General features: G+C 42.3%; 2 protein-coding genes across 2 annotated transcripts in view; one reads left to right on the top strand and one right to left on the bottom strand.

Moving 5' to 3' along the window:
- Window positions 1–10,556, top strand: unk (unk zinc finger). Its single transcript, XM_085169541.1, has 15 exons — window positions 1–420; window positions 945–1,154; window positions 2,583–2,759; window positions 2,855–2,985; window positions 4,197–4,332; window positions 4,446–4,563; window positions 4,657–4,741; window positions 4,834–5,129; window positions 5,268–5,333; window positions 5,444–5,627; window positions 5,703–5,804; window positions 5,911–6,096; window positions 6,176–6,357; window positions 6,493–6,753; window positions 9,092–10,556. The coding sequence occupies exons 1-15, from the start codon at window positions 272–274 to the stop codon at window positions 9,245–9,247; spliced, it is 2,439 nt and encodes an 812-aa protein (XP_085025667.1). The 5' UTR covers window positions 1–271; the 3' UTR covers window positions 9,248–10,556.
- The window catches only part of unc13d (unc-13 homolog D (C. elegans)), a 20,126-nt gene continuing 17,910 nt past the window's right edge, over window positions 9,511–11,726 (bottom strand). Inside the window, exon 35 of the mRNA XM_085169540.1 lies at window positions 9,511–10,690. Within this exon, the coding sequence (XP_085025666.1) occupies window positions 10,578–10,690 (113 nt within the window). The 3' untranslated portion in view covers window positions 9,511–10,577. The remainder of the gene's footprint in view (window positions 10,691–11,726) is intronic.

The following is an 11,726-nucleotide window of genomic DNA, read 5'->3' as shown; positions in this document are numbered from 1 at the left end:
TTTGTGCAAATGCCATAACTCTGTGACAATGTGACAGTTAATATCTTGAGTGTTTTATGACTTTCACTTTAGTTTTGAATCACAGCTTTAGTCACGTTATAACTGAACTTCAAATCCCATAGTTCCGTGTTATTAGTTGTCCCTTTGCTATTACTTCCTCTTGCCCTGCGCAGGCTCACATCGCCACAGAATGCGGATTTCGAAGCTAATGAGAATAGCTAGCCAGTAAGCTAAAAACAAGCTTCTTGTTGTTAGGGTTTAGAAGGGTACAATGTCTAAAACGTATCCACAGCCCCCGTCATCTTCGGTAGCGACGAGTGGCGGAGGACATTCTTCGTCCTCTTCGTCTTCGCCTGCAGGGGGGTCAACATCTCCTGCAACCGTGTTGAACGTGCAGCCCGAGAAACCTCAACATTACACGTACGTAGCTAGTTAGCGGGATTAGCTTGTGTACACAAGTGTACACAACCTCACGTGCACTTAAACACAGAAAACAACTGTTAAAATGTATTTAAGGAAACTCCATGAATAGTAAACCTGCTTAAAATGGACAAAGCAAATAATGTGCTTATTTAGCGCTGTAGGTCTCCATAAAGAGGCCTAACGTTGGACATTAACAGTAGCCATTTCTTACAGGCTGTGCGGTGGAGCATCGTTTAAGTGCTTTGTTGTGTGTGTGTCACGGCAGCATTCATTAAGTCTTTGTTTAGTGAAAGTATATATATATATATATATATATATATATATATATAAATCTCCGTGAGGAATGTTGCTCACTGCTGCCGAGACTGTGTTGCGCTAAGACAGTAGTTATTTTTATGAGATTATCTTCGTGAAAAACTCAATGATATCAATATATTCCTATTTGTGTAGGCCACTTCAAAATATGGTGACACCGTACAACAACTTATTTCAGTCTCTTTGGCTGCTCACCTCTTTCGCAGATATCTGAAGGAGTTTAGAACGGAGCAGTGTCCCCTGTTCGTGCAACATAAATGTACACAGCACCGTCCTTTTTCCTGTTTCCACTGGCACTTCCTGAACCAGCGACGCCGCAGGCCAATACGCAGACGGGACGGAACCTTCAACTACAGCCCAGATGTTTACTGTACCAAATATGATGAGGGAACAGGCACCTGCCCCGACGGAGATGAGTGAGTGTAACAAAGGCTTCACTTTAGCACAAGCAAGATACTTGCCTTGATTATACTTACAACAGAAACAAAAATAGGGATTTGTGTAAGGGGGAAGTTTTGTTTTTGAATGGCATAACTGGCCACACCATGTCTGGGAAGGTCTATATTAGTGGTATGTATAGTCTCTATAAGGTTAATTTAAACAGAAAGACATAGTATTTAACTAAATGTCCACGTTTTCAGGTTTGTTGTTGTTTTAGCAGCCCTTTCAAGTTTAATCTGGCAGGAGAATGTCAAGTTCAAGTTCTTTATGAAGCATATTGTGCAATTGTGTAGGTCTCTGAATGTCAATAGACCTTTATAATCTCCATTAAAGGCATCAAAGTGGTAATTCGGAACACAAATGAGCCAAAACTGTATGGATGGATATCTAGTAGATGCTTTAGCACCTGTACTCTCACTCTGAGGGTCTCCCTCCAATGAAATGTGCTGTACAATCCTCACAATGACCCATTTTAATATTAACAAAGAAAATGGAGATCTAAAGGATGCAACATGATTCCTGTTCTGTGACATTTTTGGTTCAAGCAGCCCACCATATAATGGCATCTTAGTTGTGGTTAGTTATGGTCAAAGTAGCCCATTTATTTAACTTAATTATGTCCCTCCATCTATTTTCTTACCACGGACCCCTTCTTCTGTCTCTTCATAAGTCTCTTTTTGGGACTGATGTCCCTCCTCCTGCACTTCTCCAAAGCTTGCAGCAGCAACTGTTTGTGACTGCGACTTCTTGCTAGTTTTTGCTGGTACTACTGACGGTGCAGCTGCTAACATATTGCTTACTTTGGCACATTTTGTTGCATTTATTTCTTGTTTCTCTTTCTTTTTGTCTCTCAGCTTTTCAGCTCCATGCTTTACCTTTTGTTTAGCCATCTTTATCAACCACTTCTTCCACACTAAACTCCGTTCTACAAGGTGCATGAGTGCACAGGGAAGGTAGGGGAGAGCCAGTGATGGGGCAATCCAAATTCTAATAAAAATGAACCAATGGGCTGCTGTCAGTGCTTGTAGGGTAGTGTTAGGGTGCACAGCGGCCCATCAAGCCGACCTGTATGCTGTGTGCATATAGACACAAAAACATAAAAAATGATATTTACATGTCATGCCTGATTACCAGTCCAGTCCTGGTTGGCACCTATGGATAAAGGTGCAAAGGGTATATATTTTGTGATTTGAGCTTCAAATCAGAATACAAAAGTGTGCTTTAAATGTTGTGTGCTTAAAACATCTCACAGTCCTATTTACATCAGCAGCAAGAATTATGAAGTGTGTTTTTCTTTACCTGTTTTTTTTAAATATTATCCATACAAAACAGTTCATAACTTTTTTTCCATGCCTTTAAATAAATAATTTAACATTTTTGAATTTTATTTTTCTACATTCCAGGTGCCCATTTCTGCATCGAACAGCAGGTGACACAGAGCGCAGGTACCATCTCCGCTACTATAAAACTGGATCGTGTATCCATGAAACTGATGCAAAAGGCCACTGCAGCAAGAACGGCTCCCACTGTGCATTTGCTCACGGATCACATGACCTACGCAGCCCCGTTTATGACATCAGGTACACCAAATAAAACATGGAAGCGATCTTTGAAGTAGTTTCTATGTGTGTGGCTGCGTGTTGACAAAGTTTTTTTCTCATTACGTGCTACACAGGGAAATGCAGGTGATGGAGTCTCAAGGAGGCTCAGGGACCACAGACGGAGGTGGAGGAGATGGGCAGTCGGGACAGGCAGCGAGTACAGCCCTCATAGAGAAGATCTTGAGTGAGGAGCCACGCTGGCAAGGTAACATCTGGAACACCACTTCAGGAGGAATTCAGGCAGAAAAACAGCTCACTGCTCGAACTTTGCTATGTACTATCGGCTTTGTGTTCCTACCTAAGTACTAAGAGAAAGATCATATGTGTGTAGTCATTAGGATATGGATTGTGTTGGTGTGTGGGGATGTAGCTAATAGCTGTAGATCGTTTTCTTAGTAGTACACAAACCCTCTCTTAATAGAACACAAAGCAAAGATGAAAACCAGGACATGGAGTCTTAAAGCGATCACCACAGTGATTCTAGCAACATGAAGACGTAGAAACAGAGGCTGTAGCCTGACTGCTCATCAGTTTACTGTTGAAGCTTAGGGTCTGGCTGGTGGGCTGGGGTCAGCACTCACTCTGCTTTAACGTCACTGTGGGTTCTTAGCTAGCTTAGCGTTAGCATGCTGTCTGTGCAGATGGTTGCAAAGAGCTGAAGTTGTGTTAGCAGCATAATGCAAATATCCATGTTGTAGACTGTGCTGCTATTTTCCTCCAACACATGAACTGAAATCAGCTGATTGTAGCATCAGTGCAAGTGGAACCGATAAGCAGGATTGATAAGCAGACAGACTAACAGTTACAAATAACTGGACTACTAGGAGCTGGATCTCTACATTTTTTTCCTAATAAGAACATGAAAAATTGTTAGTCTTCCTATACTGACAAACACAGTAATGCAGGATTAGCTTGCGTACATTTGTTAACATATGTCTGCTATAGCGTTTTTGCAACAATTCAACTTGGTTGGAGTTATGCATGTTTGCATGAACCTATTCTAATGTGTCAGTCTGAGTTACAGCACAAACTTATTTCTAATCCTCTGCAGAGATTTCAGTTTCCAAAACTCTGTTGTATCCTTTTGATGCCGTTTGTTAAACAGTGCTTACAGGTGTGAAGTAAATTAGGTTGTGTTTTTACAAAACCTCTTAAATGTTTTTTAAAAACATGTTTTTTGCTTTAATTAAATGTATATATCAGTTTTTCAAAGGTCGTGATAACGTACAAGTTTGAACAAGTCTTGAATCTTTTCAGGTCCAATCAGCATCCATATTGGGCTGTATTTTGAGATTGTCTGTTTATATAGATTTCCAGATGCTGTAAGGTCAAATATTTTTACCTAATTTCCCTTGACCTGCCCTTACAGTCTGCCTGCCTCACTGTGTCTTTCCTCTCTTCTCTGTGTCTCCTCAGATAATGACTACGTGCTGTCCCATTACAAGACAGAGCTCTGTAAGAAACCACCTCGCCTGTGTCGTCAAGGTTATGCCTGTCCGTATTATCACAACAGCAAAGACAGGAGACGCAGCCCACACAAGCACAAATACAGGTGCTGTGTTTCATTGTGCTAAAGAAAGAAGGCATTTAAAACATGAGGCTATTGTTGTTGCTCAATTGGGGGCTCGGTTGTTAAAGCAAATTGTTTGTTTCTCACCACCGCAGAGCGTTGCCATGTCCTGCGGTGAAGCAAAGTGAAGAGTGGGGAGATCCCAGTAAATGTGAGGGAGCTGAGTCATGTCAGTACTGCCACACGAGAACAGAACAACAGTTCCACCCAGAGGTGTGTCTCCTTTAGAGGAAATCTTATAGAACTTGACTGGAAATCACCCAAGATGTGAAGCAGTGTCTTTTTTTTCCTTTTTTTTGGTTACAGATCTATAAATCCACCAAGTGCAATGACATGCAGCAGTGTGGCAGCTGTCCCAGAGGGCCCTTCTGTGCCTTTGCTCATGTTGAAAGTAAATCCCCACAAAACACCTGTGATCATGTCTCAGAAACCCAAAGCGCCTGATGAGTCAACTTGTAATTTTTGTTTTTCTTCCTCCTCCAGAGCCCTTTGTTCCAGAGGAACCATCATTCCCCAACCCCAGCTCCCCTCCACCCCCTAGGCCTCCAGACCCTATTCCTGTCCAGGAGGTTTCTGCCAGTCCCGGTTGTCACAACATGGGGTCTTGCTCTATCTCGGACCCCTTCTCTCCTTCTGCAGGCTCATGTGTAGCAGAGCAGGGCTTGCTTGGTAGCGTTTTGTCTCTGTGTGAGGACATGAGTGGATCTGCAGAACCTCAGTCTCCGTGGGCGGGAGAGGGCGGGTACGGCAGGGCACCTGGCTTTGAGAGGGAAGATCAGGTAAGAAGGACGCGCATAAGAAAAAGGGAACGTGGTCGTATGAGTTCCTATTAAGATACACTGAAGAAATATCATCTCTAGAATGACGACATTACTGCAGAATATTTGTCCTGCTTATTTAAGGTCACTATTTTTCAGGCCAAGCAAAGGGGTTTTGCTCTAGAGCAGCGGCACAGAGAACTAGCATCAACTCAGAACAAACAGGTTTTCTTGTTTTCTAATACGATCAAACATTTTGAAATGTATTTTTTTGCTTATTTATTTGTTAAAGTAACAAAACCTTTTTTTTTTTTTTTTTACTTTTTCTTCATAAGGACCTTCAGGTGTTTTTGCCAGTTGGCAGCCCTTTGAGTCTGTCCTCCAGTATCCCCTCTAGTCTGGCAGCCACACCGCCTAGCCCTGCTCCTCTTGGACCCCCAGGATCCAGCATATCCTCTGGAATGAATGCTAATGCCTTGCCCTTTTACCCGACTAGTGAAACGGTGGAATCAGTTGTTGGTAAGTAAAAGAAAATCCACATATCTCGCAGTTGTGACAGTAGATATGTAAGTTGTGGTGTTTTATGTGTTACAGAATCAGCCCTGGACGATCTCGACCTGAATGACTTTGGTGTGTCGGCGTTGGAGAGAAGCTTGGAGAGCAGCTCTGCTCTGCCCAGTGTGGGAGTCATGCTCGGTATTTGAAAGCATGAACACACGCAGAATCATCGACATGCGAATATCTGTCTGACATCAAACATATGCACATGTATGTAAAAATCATTTCTTCTTGGCCTTCACAGGAGGTAGCCAGCTTCAGAGTTCTGCCCCAGTGAACATCCCAGGCTCTTTTAGCAGCTCCGCTGCTTTTAGCTCACCTTCACCTTCTCCCCCAGTCAGGCCGCATGCTTCACCATTCTTCTCTACTCATCTGTCCCAACCTGGCCAATCAGAGAGCAGCTTCCTGGGACCATCTCATAGCTCTTTAGGTCTGTAGATTTTTGTTTAAATGATCAAATAGTCTCATACAGAACATGATTTTGCTTATATTTATTTGTTTCTTTGTAGGTTTGAATGGTATGAGTACTAATATCTGGGAGCACTTCCCATCAGGCCAGGGGTCTCCTGGTACACCTCCTACCCTACTGCCCTCTGCTCCCTGTGCAGAGACCTCCAGGCTCAAACAGGAGCTGGAGGAAGCTCACAGGACACTGAAGCAGTGGGGTCACAGCTGGAGACACACAGCTCAGGTAGGTAGGTAGTGGGGCATGCAAATGCGAGCGTGTCCCTGAAACAGCAGTTTGTGTGCCGTGACCTGCAGAAATGGAAGAAACGAACCCCAATTTGGACCGCACGTCATTTGTTCCGCCTGCTTTCTCTCGCAGTCGTTTGCAGCGCTGAAAGCGGATGCAGAGGAGTCACGTGCCCATGCAACGCGGTTAGCCATGGAAGCAGAAAGAGCCAGGCAGGCTGAGGAGGAGGCGCAGAGACAAGCTACTCTCCTGCAGGAGGCGCTGGAGAGCTTAAGGAGCGGAGATAATCCTCATCTGTCACTGCACCAACTCCAGCTACTACACCGGCTGCCGTTGGAGTCGGTCCTCAGTTTACAGGCTCAGCTTTGTACCTGCTTACATGCTGTGGAACAGGTAATAGCCACAACCTCCACGACCTGTTAGCCTCACGCTGCTCGAAGTCGAATAGCATCCACTGTAGTGTTCTAGCTAACCAACACTTTTTGGCCACATGTTTCCATAGAACATTAAGGAGTTTAGATGTTTAGTTAATTAAGTAAGTAGGTAGTAGCTTACTCAGAAATCCTCAGAAATTTCTTACCAGTCAAAAAAATTAGTATCAATGTTTTGATACTGATACTGGCTTAAAAGAAAAAAGTAAAATGTCCCAGTTATGTGATATTTCATATCTGATAGCACATGTAAGAAGGCTAACACACCAAGCTGGCCAGCCTATCTCAAAGATGGAACAAATATGGTAGATGAAGGGTCATTGTTCAGTATCTGAAATGGTACGAAGCACAGTGAGAGTTACAGTCACACCACATTCCTCCAGTTTGTCTTCTTAGCAACAGAAGTGGAGTAGTTTAATTAGTGATCTCGTGTTTTTTATTAACCTAATTTTCTATCAAAACTTCCACCACACACTTAGACTTTAATTAGAAATCTTGGCTACATGAGGAAAGCAGCGTTAATATAATTCTGAAATTGTGTTGAAATTGTTTTTTAGCATGAAACATGAAAACAGGACAGTGCCACCCACAACCAGAAAACGAGCAACCGGGTTTTAGAAAAAAAAGTCACACAAACAAGAAGGAAATGTTCATTTTTTTGAAGGTAGCATCAAAAACGTTCTGGAACTCAAACATTCTTCACCATATGTTATATCGCCAAAACTTGAATGACATCTCATGATGTTGTCCCACTCTTTGCAGCTCCAGTCTCCAGTATAATTAATCCCAAAGGTCAAAGGTTGAGGTCAGGACTAGTCTAGTTCTTCCACACCAAACTCTCTCATCCATGTCTTTGGGGGCTTTGTTTTATGAACTGGAGCAGTCATGTTGGAACAGGAAGAGGCCATTCCCAAACTGTTCCCACAAAGTTAGGACCATGAAAGTCTTGGTATACTCAGCTTTAAGAGTTCCTTTCACAGTCCAACACCTGAAACATTACCCATAATCCCCCCTCCACCAAACTTTACACTTGGCACAGCGCAGTCAGACGAGCACTGTTCTCCTTGTATACTCACCCATTAGATTACCAGATGGAGAAGAACGATTAATCACTCCAGAGAGCACGCCCTCACTCTTCTAGAGTCCAGTGGTGGATGCTGAGGTGCTTTACACCAATGTGCACTATGCACCTCAGCTGACCCCGCTCTGTGATTGTATGTGTGATTTTCTGCTACTTTGTGGCTGAGCTGCTTCTGAATTGATTCATTCACAAATGTTTATAGAAGCCGTCTGCATGCCCAGGTGCTTGATTTTATACACCTGTGGCCATGAAAGGGATTTTAACACCTGAATTCAGTTATTTGAATGAGTGAGTGAATACTTTCAGCAATAGGGTGTGCCTGTGGTGACGTAAATAACCTAAGATCTGAATTGACTCATTCCTAGTTATGGCCAATTCAATAAGTTGAGACAGATTCTTCAAGATTAGGCAAAGTAAGTATGTTGATCTCACTTGTAAGGGGGGAGGGGGGGGGGATAAAGCCCTCTGGAAAGTCAGAGCTCTCTTAAACAGATTGGAGCATGCCCTGATGTTCCCGTCACAGGCCGGTGTCCTGTATGGCAACGGAGAAACCAAATCCCACAAGTTCAGAATTAGACAAAAAAAAAGTTTTTGGTCTGTTATACTAACTTTCAGCTCTGTATTTTTAGGCTCTGTGAGAGTAAACTGTATGATCATAATTGAAAGTAAGGCTCATCTTATCTTTATATTCAACCTCGATTTACTTCCCTTTAAGCCCACTTTTTTCTGATTGGCTGCTCCTCAGAAACAATTCTGGACATGACCATGTTAGAGAGATCTTGTCTCTGTGTGACATCCTCCAGAGCCAAGAGCAAAAAATAAGTGTCTGATACAGAGATTTAGGTTTTAAACATGAGCTTTTGTTTATAGAATTTGTTTTATATGTGCTGGCTTCATTATTTGAACCTTTACCTGAGTTTCCACTATTGTAACTATCCATATATGGCAGAAAATAAAGGAAAGAATGATAGATTGTCTTTAACTTTATTCATACTGATACAAATTAATATAGATAAAAGGCATTTTACTACAACAAGACAAACGACATATCTGTAAGGTACTGCAATGGCATACACGTGTGACAGTAACTTACATGTATGAATGACTAATACTGACAAACACCCAGTAACCTGATGATTCACTAACAGTGTTGAACATAACCATGTATGTATTTGTCCAGTTTAAGAGGTGTTAACATTTCCCTCTTGTGTTTATCAAGGTGGTGTACAGGAAACAGAGACAGTGCTGCGTGACGTGTGGAGAGCAGGGCTCGGTGTCGCTGCCCTGTGGCCATGGACTACAGTGTGAGGGCTGCTCCACCTCTACAGATTGCCCACTGTGCCCTGAACAGAGCCTGGAACAGCAGCTCTCTTGACCTCACAATTCAGTGGGACCACCACAGATTCCAGACCAGTCAGTCCTGATTCCACAGACACCAGCCTCGAATTGTGTCAACAGTTCAGAATTACCCAGAGGTCGTTTTGTTATTTGGTAACAAATCAAGCACTGACCTAGTTGTGTACGTCTAAGATGAGATTTACTCACAAATTGCCAGCTTGGTGAGCTGTAGTCACTAAGTAAAAGCTCTTAATGTGGAACTTTGAATGATGTTTCCAGTGTTACCAGTGGAACAATTTCTTTTCTTTTTTTAACTAGATGATGCTTTTGACCAGCAACACTGTTCTTTCCACCTGCCCATGAGTTGTGAAAATCACTTTAAGACCTGCTGTCATTTCTTGTGTAACCCTAGCTATGACACATTTACACAAATAGTTGTTTTTTTTACTCTAAACAGAGTGTTTTCCATCCATGTGCAACAGGTCAGCAGTTTATTTGACTTTATTTTTTTATTTATTGTTTAATATTTTTGAGCCATCCTAACAAAAATCAAGAGGTCTGAATGAAAACACTTAAAGGGCATAGTTAGTTTCATCTAGCAATGAGTCTATATTGTTACAGTCAAAAAGAGGATATCCCAGTCTACTGATATCACATTTCTAGATTTTGCTGCATTTCTTTTCTCCCTGTCTTTAGCTAAAATTATTTACTGGTCATTGTTAACAGAAATATAAAAACAATAGTAGGAATATTTGTTTGAATTTACAACAGATGGCCTCTGTTTAAAGCACTCAGGTCTAATATTCTTCTACATAAACTGGAAGAGTAAGCATGTTAACACAATCGAGGCAAACATAGTCAACTTGTGTACTCTTTGAAAAGACATATTTTTAATTTTTACTTTTTCATGTTAACTCAGACATAAGTATTTTTATTAAAACCGGCCCCATTGCTGTGTTTAAATCAACGCGCAACAGGTTTATCTGCCAATATTTTAGCATTTGTAGTAATCTTTGACATTTCAGCGTCAAATGTAGTCTTATATAATATAATATATATACACACACACACACACACACACATGCATACACACGCATACACACACATAGTTAAGCGATGTCATACTTATCTCTTGCACTGATTAGACAAAGCATCAGGAAGCATACAGGTATGTAAAGCTGTGTGAGGCTCAAAGTGTTCATGATCACTGTGATGGTCTTCAGTAAACTCATGCTCAGCATAAGGTCCACACACAACTCATGCAACACCAGTGTTTCCTTCTGAGTGGATTTTTTTCATTGTTTTTGGTACAGATCATTAAAACAAATTGTATATTTTTGGAGGAACAGCTTGTTTCTGTGTGTTCATTATGACTGAATGGCCTCCTGTGACTGTTTCTCTCTCTGTCTTCGCTTCTTTGCAAAAGCCTGCGCCTCCCGGTCTCCTTTCCTGGACTCCAGTAACCACAGGATGTTGTTGTCTACAGAAATGCACACAAACATGGGTTAGGCATGAGTGCCACTGATGATTTACAATTTAAGGAACACTTTAAAAACACATCAGATCTCAATGGAAAAAAAGTGATGGTGATATCTATAGTGATATGGTTAATGGGTTAGGGAGGAAAGGGATGCCACATTGTGAGAATGTAAAGAAACTTATAAACCTACAGAGGGCTGATTTCAAAGTGAAACAGTGATTTAGCAGGCTAGTATAAATTTCATTGCAGCAAGTTAAAATGATACTCGGAAGTTAGGGCATGCTCCTAATGAGCTGACAGATGGTGTCCTGAGGGATCTCCTCCCAGATCTGGACCGGGGCATCAATGAGCTCCTCGACAGTTTGAGGCGCAACCTGGCGGCATAACGTCCCAGGGGTGCTGTGTTGGACTTAGATCAGGCAAGTGTGCGGGCCAATCAGTGCAATTAATTTCTTCATCCTTGAGGAGCTGCCTGCATGCTCTTATCTTATGAAGCCGTGCACAAAGAGGAACGTAGGACCTACTGCACCAGCGTAGGGTCTAACAATGGAGCCAAGGATTTCATCCTGATACCTAATGGCAGGCAGGTTGCTGTTGCTTTGTCTATGTATCTACCCACAGATATGCCATCCCAAACCATCACTGACTCGCCACCAAACACCACCTTTAACAATGTTAGACATTGTCCACGACATCTCCGGACGTCACATGTGCTCAGGGTTAACCTGCTCTCATCTATGAAAAGCCAGTGGTGACTTCATGCCAACCTCAATAAGTCTGTTTGTCATCAACATTCACACCAGTGGCCTGCTGGAGATCTTTTTGTAGCTCTGGCAGTGCTCATCCTGTTCCTCCTTCCATGAATGGGCAGATAGGTTAAAGACCTTCTATGGCAGCGGCCCCCAGGTCCGTGAGTCGTTTGGTACCGGGCCGCGAGAGTGTCAAATTTACGGTTTTCCGGGTTTTTAATCGGTTTTTACCGTTATTTTTTAATTGTTTTTATTGTTAGGTTTCCCTTGGTCTTTTCCCGCGTGTT

The sequence above is a fragment of the Neolamprologus multifasciatus genome, chromosome 8 (genome assembly GCF_963576455.1).
Source record: "Neolamprologus multifasciatus chromosome 8, fNeoMul1.2, whole genome shotgun sequence".
NCBI classification, from domain to species: Eukaryota; Metazoa; Chordata; class Actinopteri; order Cichliformes; family Cichlidae; genus Neolamprologus; species Neolamprologus multifasciatus.
This window is presented reverse-complemented; position numbering and strand designations above follow the sequence as displayed.

Bases quoted from the DNA above. Each gene is read 5' to 3' on its own strand.
- unk (XM_085169541.1), top strand. From the start codon at position 272: ATGTCTAAAACGTATCCACAGCCCCCGTCATCTTCGGTAGCGACGAGT. The intron at 421-944 runs GTACGTAGCTAG...CCTCTTTCGCAG, and splicing joins GAGAAACCTCAACATTACAC to ATATCTGAAGGAGTTTAGAA. The intron at 5,805-5,910 runs GTATTTGAAAGC...TGGCCTTCACAG, and splicing joins CAGTGTGGGAGTCATGCTCG to GAGGTAGCCAGCTTCAGAGT.